This window comes from Leucopleurus acutus (assembly GCF_964270905.1).
Source record: "Leucopleurus acutus genome assembly, chromosome: 4".
Lineage (NCBI taxonomy): Eukaryota > Metazoa > Chordata > Mammalia > Artiodactyla > Delphinidae > Leucopleurus > Leucopleurus acutus.
Genome location: NC_139146.1, coordinates 121,588,471 through 121,602,932, shown reverse-complemented (window position 1 = coordinate 121,602,932; position 14,462 = coordinate 121,588,471). Strand labels below are relative to the sequence as shown.

Here is a 14,462-nt window from a genome sequence, read left to right as displayed (position 1 = left end):
ACTCCATTTTGAAACAAATGTAACATACTGGGTTTCATTCTACCCTTTTACTATCCTAATGTTAGTAAATGTTGCTGCCTGATTTTCTCCATCTGGTACAAAGTTTATATTTACACAGATTTTCTTTTTTTCTTAATGGAGAGCTAGCATAAGTATGGTTGAACTCTAAGAGGGAACTGAGTGGGAAAGGGAGATACACAGCTTATAAAAGATTAACAGAAAAACATAATTCCTAGAAGTGTAAATGCTAGGTCAAAGTTACTTGAAAAAAACATGAAACAAGAGCTTTAGCTATTGTTTTACTGTCTAGAACTTTGAACCAATAAATGTTTTTAACCAAAAAAAAAAAAAAAACTTACATAAAACGTCCTATTAACTCAGTAAGAGGTTATTTTCCTTTAAAGAAAAAAATTAAAATCATGGACTCAAATTTTTATTAGCATTTTGGCAGCTTAAGTTACCAACTGACTAGGTAGACCACCTTACTTAGAAATGTAAATGTCTAAGGTAAAATATTAGTTTGTCAATCATGAGACAAAAATATGTAATTTCTGTAAAGCTGGAAAAGAAACAAGTTTCATACTTTTATACAAAATAATGGGAACTGGTTAATTTTTAAAATACCACTTTCCATAAATTTTAAAAATACCACTTTCCATAAATTCACATCCAGAGCAAATCAGGTACACCTGTATTTTTAAAGCAAAGAGAATGGGGAGAGGGAGAGAAGCCATTTAACAAGTTATCCAGATGCACGTTATCCACGATGAAAGTCACATGACAGTCTCAGCTCTATCACCACCACAAAAACATATGCCCCAAATCAAAATTTAATTACACTGCACAACAGAGTTTGTGAATTGTGCTTCATATTTTATCAACTGCTCTGCTTTTGACAGGACAGTTTCCTGAAGGAAAGTTCCAAGAATTGAAAAGTTACAACACCCACATACCAGAAAGTGTTTCCTGAATTTTGTTACAGGAACTGACTTCTGCTATAATTTTAACATTTACTTCCCATAGGAGCCCCATTTTAAAATTTTTGTTGCATATTATTTGTTCAATGACAGTACACCTAGACAATGCTCTTCTTTAAAAGAAAGGAAAAAAACCCCAAACTTTTATTTCAGTTTCAAAAGTTTGGATATAATTGACCAATTCACAGTTATAACTTTTCTCTAGGAACAAAAACAACTGCCGCCTGGGACTTCCCTGGTGGCGCAGTGGTTGGCAGTCCTCCTGCCAGTGCAGGGGACACGGGTTCAAGCCCTAGTCTGGGAAGATCCCACATGCCACAGAGCAACTGAGCCAGCGTGCTGCAACTGCTGGGCCTGAGTGCCACAGCTACTGAGGCCCAGGAGCCTAAGAGCCCGTGCTCCGAAACAAGAGAAGCCACCGCAACGAGAAGCCCAACGGCCCCCGCTTGCAGCAACTTGCGCCTGTGCGCAGCAACGAAGACCCAATGCAGCCAAAATTAAATAAATAAAAATTAAAAACAAAACAAAACAAAACAACTGCCACCTGATGAATGGGGGATGGGGGCGGGGGGATGTTGAAGAGTGAGTTAGTAGTTTTGGGAGGGAGACCAGAGCGGATAGAAAAGGGTAAATTAAGTATCCAGGTCCTTAAGAAACAATTTTTGGGAAAGTGCTGCTGGATCAAACATTGCACATTACTTCTTGGTACCTTCCTTTTCCTTTTATTTTTTAAACATAGGTGCATTTGGACATTTCAACTAATTGAGTTTATAAGAAGTACATAAATTTATAGAGGTAGATATCTACCTTCTGTACCAACCTCTTGTCTATTTCAATGGGGGGGGTGTGTATATATGAATATATATTAAATCAAAATGTAACTGCATTACACGACATAGTTTATATGATACTGTATCTCCCTCACACACACCCCATTTCACAAAGTGTGGTAGGTGGGCCTCTGGCCTCAGACCCAGCAGGGCTCCACCCAAGCTCCACCCTGGACCTGCCTAAAAGGAATCTCTGGGGGGAGGGGAGAGCAGAATCTGCATGTTAAGAAGCACTCATGTTGTTTCTTGTGTCTAATCCAGTTTGAGAACTTTGAGCTTAATATAACCACACTGCCCCTAAAATATTCCTTCACTTTTATTTGTTTAATTGCCAATCAAGCTGTAAGCAATACTGAAAAGAAAGGCAAGATCCTTTTGGGTAAAATAAAGGCGAACCAGTGACTCAGGAGTCATATCCTTAACTCTCCCCAGCCCACCCAAACAAAGGATCATGTGGCCCGCAGGTCTCCAAGCATTCATCATCACATGAGCCACTGTGGAGGAAGAACAATCCTTGGTACTTTTAGAATGTGGTCGAACTATGGGTGCCCTCTGGAAATACAATACCTAATACCAAAATAAAGACAATTTAGCTGTCAATAGAAATACAATATATTTCTCCCTCTGTTTGCTTCAGTTCCTTTTGACAAGACGTGACTATTGGGATTTCCTCTTAATATATTAAATCTGACATCAAATTACTGCTTTAAGAACCTGATAGGAGTCCAATCTGGTTAAATTAAAAACGAAGCCAATAAACCAATGCAAGAAAACAACAGACATTCACCATTGAAAAAGGCTTTCAGGATATTAAGTCTGCTGGCTTTGTGGCCATCAGGTTAAGCTTTAACTCACGGCGGATAGATAGGAAAAGGGAAAAGTTTGCACAGGAGCAGGATTCTCAACACTGATCACTGCCAAGACACAAAAAGTCAGCACTGGGATGTTTATTAAAGTTAATTTTTACTTTTGGGTCTCCAAGGGCATTAACACTAAAAGTTATAAATCTTATTCCCCCCCCCCCCCACCAGAGGCCTAAAGCTAAACTTCATCTGGTACATATATATTTGAGCAAGACATTACTTTGCATTCTAGTTGCTGTATTATTTTGAGCAAATGAATACAGGTTATGTTCATATTAAAAATGCATGAAGAACAATCAGAAGCAGAGCTAAAATACTACAACTTTAGCTTTCAATTTTTTTTTAACTTAAGTAAAACGGACAGGTAATCATTTAAGCTGTAAAAGTTATGCACCCACCCCATATCAATAAAATGTAACTGAACCACAACAAAGAGATTATGATACCCAAGCTTGCTATGTTTGTACTTCTGAGCCAAGAAACATTGTCCTAAAGGTACAGGCTGTATTTCCAAGTAGTACAGAAGTAAAGTCAGAATACACTGTCGCCTGTAGTCCTCACCACATCTCACATACAGGACTTGCCCTTTCAGAAGACAGATTTTGGAAATGTTTATTTTCCTATCTTGGAAAGCAAACAAAATAGAGAAATTTGCTAACAGAAAACTAAGTTTATATATTAGAAGCAATCAAGTTGTATGTTATACCTCAAAGCTGTAATGAAGCAAACCAGCTTTATAATTCCTCCATTTTACAGCTATTAAGTAATACATAGATTTGGATGCTCAAAACAAATAAGTGACAGTGCCCAGATGAGAGAGATTTCTCTCTTATCCATGATTAAGATAATTAGCATATTTGACATTTAAGTTGCTTAGGTGCAGCATTCACTAAATTCCATTTTCAAAACAGTATAGAACCAGCTATTGAATACTTTTTCATGGTATAGTATAGAATCCCCTAACTCTCTTGAGAGACCACTTGTGTTAATTTTTTTTTTTTTTTTTTTTTTTGCCAAAGAAGATCCCCATAAACCAGCTGAATGAAAAAAATGACTCAATCCTCCTTCCATCTTCATCATGGAAGAACCTCTAGTCTGAGTCAGGAAGCTCAGCGGGGCTCTCAGGATGAACTAGAAGGAAATCATTTAAGAAACCTCTTCTGTCAAGGACACAGTTTACAATGGTGTCTTAAGGGAAAAAAATGAAGACATTCACTGGGTCAAAATACTGCATAAATTATTTCCCTCTTGAAATCACTTCCTTGAACTGCACTTTCCAAAACATCAAGCATTCTTCTTTGATATTTGCTCATATTAAATCAGAGCTTTTTTGCTTTCATGAATTTTCTTCCGAGGTAATCTTTACAAAGCTCATAAACTGGGGGTGGGGACAGAGGACGGAGCAAAACTGGTTCCATACCAGTTTAAGAGCATTGCTTTTTGCCGTGGAAAATTTCCCCCACCAGAGTAAGAGATCCACCAAAAACCGGCTTCATAATAATCTTGGGAACAATCTAACTTTCCTCTATTATTTTTTTTTAAACATCATTAACTTTAGTCAAATTCACACAAACAAACAAACACCTGTGGGAGAGTTACCTAAACTTAATTTCCTTCTGCAGTTTGTGTGAAAGAGCTTTTGAGACGTGCTCAGCCACCAGAAGCTACTCTTCTAAAGAAGCAAGTTCAACTCCCCCAACTCTCATTCATGCACCCTCCCCCTGCTACACACACACACCCTGGGGGGAGGTGGGCCAGGGCTTCTCCAGTAGCACAAGGTGCATTTAAAACTGGTTAATCCCTGACGGTAGTTGAAGAGATGTACGTATTCCTTTCTAAAATTCAGGGATTGCTTCAATGAAGGGGTTAGCAGAGATGGAGAACCAAAGCCCTCCTTCCTCTTTTATCCATCCACACTCCTCAATATAAGGCAAGCTAATCCTCACATAAAAGGATAGATCTACAAACTGATGGGATTCCATGCCCACCCCTACCCATCATAGGTTTACCAGTCCTCAAAAGAGGGTGTGCCAGGCTGTATACTCCTATAAAAGCACCGTCTCCAAGTGCTTTAGATGAGAATTTGGAAACTAAAGCCATGATCTGTAACTATTTCACCTTAAAGCAAGGAAGCCTAGTCAATGTATCTGTTGTGCTTATAGATTCCAAAGGAAGCACACACTGATCTGAAAGGGGAGGCATAGAATATGCCCTGCTTTAACTGATGTTGCACTTCTAAATGACGGCCTTTCTCCACAATTCTGAAAAGGCAAAGCAGATATTTAATGTTCTCAAAATACTGACCCAAAATCTAATTTTTATAACTTAGGGAATTGACCTTTCATTCAATAAATGTCTTCCATATCCAGCAGAAAAAATCAACCAGAAAGCAAAACAAAATAATCAATTTCCTACTTTTAGGTTTTAAAATGGAGAGGAATATGCAACCTCAATTTATGGAAATTCACAAGCCTAGAGATTTAAGCAGTCCCTCCCTCATTCAAAGTACTTCTAGCCTATGCAAGGAATACTAAAAATGTGAGACAATGTCTTAAGGAGCTGACTAGAGAGAAGAAATACACATGAAAAATTAGTCATGCACCATCCATCAACATCAAGTGAAGACTATTACCTTATAACAATAACAAATAATAAGAGAATAGTGCCATGGTCAGCTCATTTATTCACCATCAGTGCTACAAAATTCAGTTTCGTCTAAGTTTCCATCTATCTCTTCTACTCAAAAACAAACAAAAAAATCCCACCACCTAATTATTTAAACAGTGCACAATGGTTAGAACTGAGCTATAAATGTTATGAATATTCAGATCCAATGAGTCCAAGAATCTAAATTAATTGTTTCAAAAGCAAACAGATGCTGACACACGGGCAAGATTTTACTACTCCAGATTATACATCACAGATGATGGCTGCGTTTCTCTTAGCACTACTCAGGCAGAGTGGCCCAGCTTTGGGGTTTCCTGAAATCCAAAAATACCTGCAATTTTCTCCATATATTCTCTCTGGGGATCTCAAAGATTACCTATTCTCCCACAAACACAATGTCTAAGTGAGTTTGGACCACATTCCAGCTATAAATGAAAAAATGCACATTTACCACTTGAGAGATATACTCCCATGATGCAGACTAAGAAAATAGCAAGACAGCATGGCCTTGGGGACTTCCCTGGCAGTTCAATCATTAAGACTCTGCACTTCCAATGCAGGGGGCGCAGGTTCAATCCCTGGTCGGGGAGCTAAGTTCCCAGGTGCCATGCAGTGAGGCCAAAAAATTAAAAAAAAAAAAAAAAAAAGACATCGTGGCTTTGTACCTAGTTCAAGGGCACATCTGAAGGCCAGGCAGAAAAGCAGAATATGTACAGTCCTCCTATTTCAATTACTAGCAAATTGAACTACCATACTGAAAACTCAGATTTTTACATCTTGTAGCAAAGTACTTTTAGCAGAAATTGCTTTTTGCGCATTTAGACTGAGGCGTTGCAGCTCCCTTTCAACACCTCATCTCAGCATTAGAGAGGCAGCCTGGAAGTAAGGAAATGCTGCAGGGCAGCTCAGAAGTCAGGCAGGCACTGCTCTACCTGTGTGACCTCAAGCAAGAAACAGAATGGCTGAGCCTCAGTTTCCTGAACAAATGTGAAAAAATACAAGTACTTACCTATTTAAGCAACTGAGAAGAGTCAAAGAGGTAACCCAATTACAGTTGCTGTGCCTGGCACACAGCAGTGTCCAATTTAGCTATTACCTCATTTTATTCTTAATTAATTTAAGGGTTCAGACACTGAAATCACTCACATCTGAGTTCAAATCCCAGCTTTCTATTATTGAGCTCTGTTAGATACCATTTAATTTCTTAGATCACAGTGTCTTAATCTAAGGTTTTGATGCCATGGACCCTTTTGGCAGTTAAATTTCAGTCAAGGTTAGCATAAATAAAGATGCAACTTTTGTTTCTCATTCAAGTTTTCCTACTACATGGCCTCAAGTTAAGAACCTCTCTCTTAGAACAGCCAATAAAATGGGGGCAGGGGATAAACCACTGAGTCTAGAGGATTAAATATACAAAGCACATAGAGGCGCTCTATATAGTGAAGTTCTTTTTCTTCCTAGAAAGTTCTATCTCTTAGGAAAAAATTTCAAAGTCTCATCAAGCCCAAACTTTAAGCTTAAAGCATCTATTTCTTTGAGTGACCTATCTGGGTCTTCAGACCTGAAATGTGTTTAGCCTTGTAAGATTTCCCCCAAATCACTATATTACATCAAAAAGCAACTTGAGGAGCTCTCATTAATTTAAATGCGACACCAAAGTACTTTCCAGTAAAACTGAAAGTTTAAAAAGAATGTATATCTAAATTGTAGGCTTCCTTTAGCACCAACTGCTGTCACAACTAAAATGAAATCATACACAACAGTTTGAATTTCATAAAAATCACTAATGCCTTGTCATCACTCTTAAAGCCTCATTACAAAAACAGTAACAAACCATGGAAAGTCAGGGCTGGAGGTTCTTACAATAGCGTTCCTCTGACAGCAACTGCAGTTCATTATCCTCTCCCCTTCACCAACCCCGATACATTCCTGGTCTTTGCCTACTCAGCAGATTCACGCAAGCTGTGCCGTTTTATGTGCAATCGTACATTCTGGCAGTAAAATTTCCAGTCACTTACCAGGCAAATTCTCAACCACCTCCCCCAAGGCGAACTGTTTCACATTAATCGATTTCTAAAATTCTGCTCAAGGCATTAGCGGAGAGGGGGAAAAAAAATCAGGAGAACCAGAAGGAGGTGCACAAAGAAACTAAAGGACAATTTGGGCAAAGGCAGACAAGTTAAATCAACTTTATTTTTCTGAAAATAATTATTTTTGGAAGAGAAGAGAAATTTAACTTTAATCTTAACTTTATTTCAACCCCCTCCTCTCTGCAGAAATTGTCTAGTATGTTCTCCAAACTGTTTTTTATCTGACATAAATAAAGAACCACAGCATCAGGAATGATGAGAAAGCAATGACAAAGCTGCTTCCTGCTCGTCCTCTTCGCAGCACCCCGACCCTTCCCTTGCAACCTTCAATTCTCCTAGCCACTAACATATTTTAAAAGTTTCTCTCGGTGCCTGCCTTACCTTGACTGGGCTGCCATAATTCAGTTTATAGAGCTCAAGGTCTCCTGTCCATCAGAGCCTTCAACCCGCGGCCCTTCTGCCAGCGCCGCGCTCACCATTTGCCGGGGCCGGGCGGGGACGATTCCCCAGCGCGACTACCCGATTTTACCGGACTACCTGCTCCCGAGCCCGGGCGTCCTCAGCGCAGCCTCGGGCTCCGAGCGTATTGGCTCGCGCTAATCCTGATGGACATCCGGGCACTGGGGCCTCTGCAGGCAAACTACACTCTGGACCGGCCCGGGGAGCTTCACGTCTGAATTCAGACCGAGTGAGATCCCTCCGGGCGATTCCGGAGAAGGGAAACCGAAGGGCTCCCTTCGCGCAAAGCCCACCAACGCACAGCTTTCGCCAAGCAGCACTAGAACTCCGGCCCGCGTCAGAAGGTAAAGGAAATCGTCCTTCGGCTCTGTTAAAGTTGTCCGAGTTCGCCTGGACACCCCCTTCAACAAAGTTCTGGTGGTACGGTCCGCCTCCTTAAAAGGGCACGGCGCTCCACCGGCCCAGCCCGAGGCTGCGCCGGGCGGGGGCGCAGAGCCCGAGCGCCGACGCAGCCCAGCTGGCTCGACCGCGGCGCAGCCCCGCCTGCAGGCTCCTGGCTACCGCTGTCTTGTCAGGTTTTAACAATGTACAAACACACACTGCCGGAACACGCAGTACCCGGGCGGTCAGAACTCCAGCCCCAATTTGAATATTTGTTGAATATTGGGTCCCAAGAGGCTGAAGTGAACAAGGAATAAAACCACAGCAGTAAAACACATTCGCTACGTTTGATCGTGCCAATGCTTGCAGTCAGGAAATGTGCAACTAACGCACACTTGTTTGACTTTGTTAGCTTTCAGTTTTGATTTCGTTACATTGAAACAAATATGTACAAAGCGCCGTCTCTTTTTTTTTTTTTAAAAAAAACGCCCTTTCTTTTATTGGACAACATTCAGATTAAAAGGAAACAGCAACTCAGATGGTACTTGAAGAAGTAATTAAGGAACTGCCAAATTTTTAGAAAATGACTGAGGATGCAAGCCAACAATATATTAAACACTGTAAGTACAAACGAAACCGTGTCCTACTAAGGGGGCCAGGGAAGGCATTTAAATTTAAACTGTGCCTAAAGCTAAGCAGGGAAAAACGTCGTTGAGCAGGAGAGAGGTTGGGCTTCAGCGTCTCATGCGGACCAGCAGCACACTGTAGGAGCTGCAAACTCTAAATGGAGTGAATGCCGGCCCCGTGGACTCCCCATTCTACCTAGAATCATGACAGTGACACCATCTCACAAAGAGATACTCCACACTGTACTGCTAAGGAGCCATGGATAGACATGTTGACATCTGCACAAAAACTGCAAAGCTGGGAGGTGGGGGCTGGCGGGTGGAAGGCCCAAAGCATCTCTATGGTGGGTCTCAAAGTGTGATTCGTGGTCTCCTGGGAGTCCCCAGGACCTTCTCAGAGGTCAAGCTATTTTTAGAATAACACAAAGACATTATTTGTCTTTTTCACTGTGCTGACATTTGCACTGATGGTGCAAAAGCAATTGTAGGGAAACTGCTGGCACCTTAGCACTAATCAAGGCAGTGGCTCTTCACTCATTAGCAGTTTAAAAAAGAAAAAAAGGTCAGTTTTCTTTACACATGTCCTTAATGAAGCGAGCAGTAAGAATTACTACTTTTCTTAAATCTTGACCCTTGAGTACAGGTCATTTTAATGTTCTTTGTGACAAAATGGGAAGTCCACATGAAGCACTCTGCTGCTGCAGAGTGAAGTACAGTGGTTGTCTAGAAGAAAAGCACTTGTATAATTGAGTTGCAAGCTGAAATAGCTGTTTTTGTCATGGACTACCATTTCTTTAGAAATGGTAGTCCATGAAAAAAATTGAAAGAACAAGTGAGGAACAATTGACGAACTGTGGTTATTCTGACTTGGGTATTTGGTAATCATTTTCTCAAAAATGAACAAAGTGAGTCTGTTTCTTCAAGGAAAACAACTGACAGTATTTATTGCCAATGATAAAATTTGAGTTTTCAAGCATTTTGGAAAATGACATCTGCCACTGCGAGCCTGTCAGCTTCCCAATACTTAAAGACTTTCCCGATGAGGTAAGGACAGTAATGAATGTGGTTTTAGAAGACCTGTGTACGGACTTCCCTGGTGGCACAGTGGTTAAGAATCTGCCCGCCAAGGCAGGGGACACGGGTTCGAGCCCTGGTCCACAAAGATCAGACATGCCACGGAGCAACTAAGCCCATGCGCCGCAACTACTGAGCCTGCACTCTAAAGCCCGCGAGCAACAACTACTGAGCCCACGCTCTAGAGCCCGTGAGCCACAACTACTGACTAAGCCTGTGAGCCACAACTACTGAAGCCCACAGGCCTAGACCCTGTGCTCCGCAACGAGACGCCACCACAGTGAGAAGCCAGCACACCACAACAGAGCAGCCCCTGCTCGCCACAACTAGAAAAAGCCCATGCACAGCAACGAAGACCCAATGCAACCAAAACTAAATTAATTAATTAAATTTTAAAAAAAGAAGACCTGCGTAACTCAGTGACCACAATTTTCTAAACAGTACAAAATTGTGGGGCATCCCTGGTGGCGCAGTGGTTAAGAATCCGCCTGCCAGTGCAGGGGACACGTGATTGAGCTGTGGTCTGAGAAGATTCCACATGCCGCGGAGCAACTAAGCCCGTGCGCCACAACTACCAAGCCTGCACTCTAGAGCCCATGAGCCACAACTACTGAGCCCACATGCCACAACTACTGAAGCCCGCACACCTAGAGCCCGTGCTCCACAACAAGAGAAGCCACCACAATGAGAAGCCTGTGCGCCACAATGAAAGAGTAGCCCCTGTGCACCACAACTACAGAAAGCCCACGCACAGCAACAAAGACCCAACACAGCCATAAATAAATTAATTAAATAAATTTTTTTAAAATCGTGCACGGGTAAAAGATCCATTGAAAGTGCAGGACAGACCAATGGATTTTAATATATCAAAAAAATTTTCAATGATATGATTTCAAATTCCACATTGCAACTAACCTTTAAGAAACTATGACTTGTAGAGTTTTGATATAATATCAAAAAAGGTATTAAAATACTCCTCCATTTTCTGTGAGGCTGCATCTTCTTCATATATTTCAACCAAAATAACATTGCAACAGATTGAACACAGAAGCAGATGAGAATCTGGCTGTCTTCTATTAGTTTGGACAGTAAAGAGATTTGCATAAATGTAAAATAATGCCACTCCTCTTACTAAATTTTTTATTTTGGAAATAGTTTTTTTTCCAAATAAAAATATTATTTAAGTTAACAGATAATGGGTTTATTATTTTAAAGAATTTAATATTTTAAATATCTCAATTTTAATTTTTAATACAGCAAGTGTCAATAGATAAAACACACACATACAAAAACTCTTTGGGGTTTTTAATAATTTGAGGGTGCAAACTTATTCCATGTCATTTGTTGATACTTGTTGATACTTCCATGTCTCCTCCAGCTCTCCACAATCATCATGGCTTCTCTTATATTAAAAGTAATATTATTATATTATAGCTATTCCTGTGTAGAATCTTAGCACCAAGATCAGCTTTGGTAAAATATCAAATCACCTGTGTCATGTGTTAAAACCACAGACTCCAGAACTCGTGAATCAAAATCTTTGTAGGGAGAGGTCTCAGGGATATGCACTTCAACAAATTCTCTAGCTAATACTTGTCTGCTTACATGTGAGAACGACTTGCTTAGATCACGCATACTTAAAAGATAAAAGTGAGCTCTTTCATTCAGTATTGGTTTATAATCACTCAGTCATTTTAAGTGTCATGGTTGGACAGCATTTATTTTCATTCATAAGAAATCTCTATCAGACAATAAAATACCACTGCACACGTGTATTCTTTTGCAATAGAAGAATGACAAACCTTGAAGGAAACAAAGCATAAATTTAGGCAAAAGTCTACTCTCCAAAAATTTTTTTTTTTTTTTTTTTTTGCGGTACGCGGGCCTCTCACTGTTGTGGCCTCTCCCGTTGAGGAGCACAGGCTCCAGATGCGCAGGCTCAGAGGCCATGGCTCACGGGCCCAGCCGCTCTGCGGCATGTGGGATCTTCCCGGACCAGGGCACAAACCCGTGTCCCCTGCATCGACAGGAGGACTCTCAACCACTGCGCCACCAGGGAAGCCCCCCAAAATTTTTTGCTTGCCATTTTCCCCCATCTTTCTCTTGTTCTAAATACCAACTATGATATTTATCCTTTAAATTGATATCAGACATATAAGTAAGCAGAAACAATATTGCATAATAGCATTTACTCACAAAATTTCCATTTATCACTGGCTAGAAATATAACATCACTTATATTAAAATTACATTTTTCCCCTGTGAACTGTGTTAATTGTGCTGTTCCACTAAAGATGAGGAAATGAAAGAATACAGCAAATATTTACACACACGGAAATATGAAATCAACAGCACATTGGGATTACACCTGAGATTCCCAGGGCTCTCAAGATCATTTGTAACATAAATTAGTGAGAGTAATTTGAAACAGATGTGGGATTACACTCGATTTGTAATAGATCTAACAATACTAGAGGAAAGTGCAGGAGAAATTATTCTGGAATTGGATACTCCATGTGGCTGAAGAAGTTCAGCAATACACACGTGGGTGTTATTATCTCCAAGTGTTTTGAAAACACCATTGTATCCAACCCACAGTCTTGTTCTGCAGTGAAACTGAACAAAAGACATTCTTAACCTTTTGGGGGCCCAGAATTCTTTGCCTTACTGATGAGATTCGAGGATACAGACCTATGCACATGACATTTGCTATACTTTGATGTTCATGATCCCCCTGCAGCTCACCTAAGGAGGACCTGAGGCTCTGTAGACTTCAGGTGATAGATAAATCCCTGGGCCCTAAGGTGCACTCAAACTGGACCAGCTAATGGACCCAATTTACCTTACAAATAATGGGTACGATCACCTGTCAATCTTCACTGCCCCTTTAAAATGTTAGGACTGTCTTAGTAATTGCCCAGTACAGTGAAGTTTTGTGGGTTTTTTTTTTTTTGGCCCTGCCACACAGCTTGTGGGATCTTAAGACCAAGGACTGAACCTAGCGAAAGCACAGAGTCCTAACCCCTGGACTGCCAGGGAATTCCCTACAGTGAAGAATTTCTAATGAAAATAATGGAAAGAGGGAATACCCTTCTAGCTGCTAGATGGGATTCTGCCCTATTCATGAATTGCCTAATAAAGCCAATTCAAAATAAGTCTTAAAAAATAAAAATAAATGAATGGAAAGATGTTACATGACAGCAAAATATCATCTATATATCAAAATAACAAGTTTCTCAGTATGGTGAGAATATGCTAATCAGTTCTACATTTCCAGAATTCACCAAGCCTACAGTGACCAAGTATGCTAACAACAAAAAAGTAAGGTACACAATTTAATAAACAGGGCAGAATTTATAAGGTGAGTGGGACAGACTGTTTTACTACCTGAAATGGGTTCTTGAATCACAAGAGTGCCTTTTTATTAGCTCTTTAAATTAATGAGTTTTATAAATGACACTTGCACACATGTAGTGGCAACAACAGATGGCATATATAACAATATCTTAAGTACAATCACAAATGTGCCCTACATATTGTTATCCAAGAGTGAAAACAGAATCATCTTTCAAGTGTTCCATCATTTATTTGGCAAAATATAAACAGGCATATGTTTTAAAATGTATGTTTATATATATTTTTTTTAATTTAGGAGATAGAAGGCAAAATCTAACATACTTTAAATTTAATAAAAAAAACTTTTTAAAACAAGTTGCCTTAATCAGAACTGTTAAATATTCATTCAATGTATGCATTTGGTCCACAATAGTCATTCAATGATACTACTCTTTAATGGCATTTTTGATCTAAAAGTTACGTCGGTCAAATCTAAGAATTTTTACTTCATTTCAGTGGGATGCTGTTTAATGAGGACACTGCAAAAATCACTTCACCAAAAGAAGGGTGCTCAAGGTGCCACTGGACAGTCACAAATAAATCAGACGCAGGAAAAGGGAGGCGAGACAAAGGAGGAGAAAAAAGATGAGCCATCTCCGGTGGGCAGAGATAGCAGGGAAAACTGGATAAGCATCGCTGGAAATTAACTAGCTCCCCCTTCAGCTATGACCTCAACACAAAACAGTCCTCCCCTTGCTGGTCCTGAGAAAGTCCTCTTCTTCCCCAGCTTTACGCCACACTTTTCAGGTCCTCTACCATGATCTTCAAATCAGGTGTATGTGGAAGTTCTCAAGAGGGATGACGGCAGAGGTTTGAAGCAAATCTATTTCCTGGTTCTTCATTCCCAAATGCCCTCTTTCCTGAAACGAGGGTTCAGGCTTTCCTCCCACTTCCGCTTGCCTTTCCCTACTTGATCAAGAAAAGTAGGCCTCTCACCCATTCCAAATCACTCTTCTAAGTGTACATTGCTCCAGGGTGCAAATATGTCTGAAGCCCCAGAGGAACAGTTCTATGTAGGAGGACAGTCCCTGAGCTCAAATCAGGAAAAACTCATGGGTGGCTCCTCATCTGACATATCCAGGTAGCCAACCTGGAGCAA

The 14,462-nt window shown here is 40.4% G+C and overlaps 1 protein-coding gene across 4 annotated transcripts in view; it reads right to left on the bottom strand.

The window, feature by feature from the left end:
• Nucleotides 1–14,462, bottom strand: part of AFF1 (ALF transcription elongation factor 1) — a 207,537-nt gene that overhangs the window by 118,999 nt on the left and 74,076 nt on the right. For 2 of the 4 annotated variants that reach the window (XM_082838937.1, XM_082838938.1), the window contains exon 1: nucleotides 7,809–8,210. The exons of the other annotated variants lie outside the window; for them this stretch is intronic. In XM_082838937.1, the coding sequence (XP_082695063.1) occupies nucleotides 7,809–7,825 (17 nt within the window). In that variant the 5' untranslated portion in view covers nucleotides 7,826–8,210. Of the gene's footprint in view, nucleotides 1–7,808; nucleotides 8,211–14,462 lie in introns of those variants that run through there. 4 annotated transcript variants of the gene reach the window in all.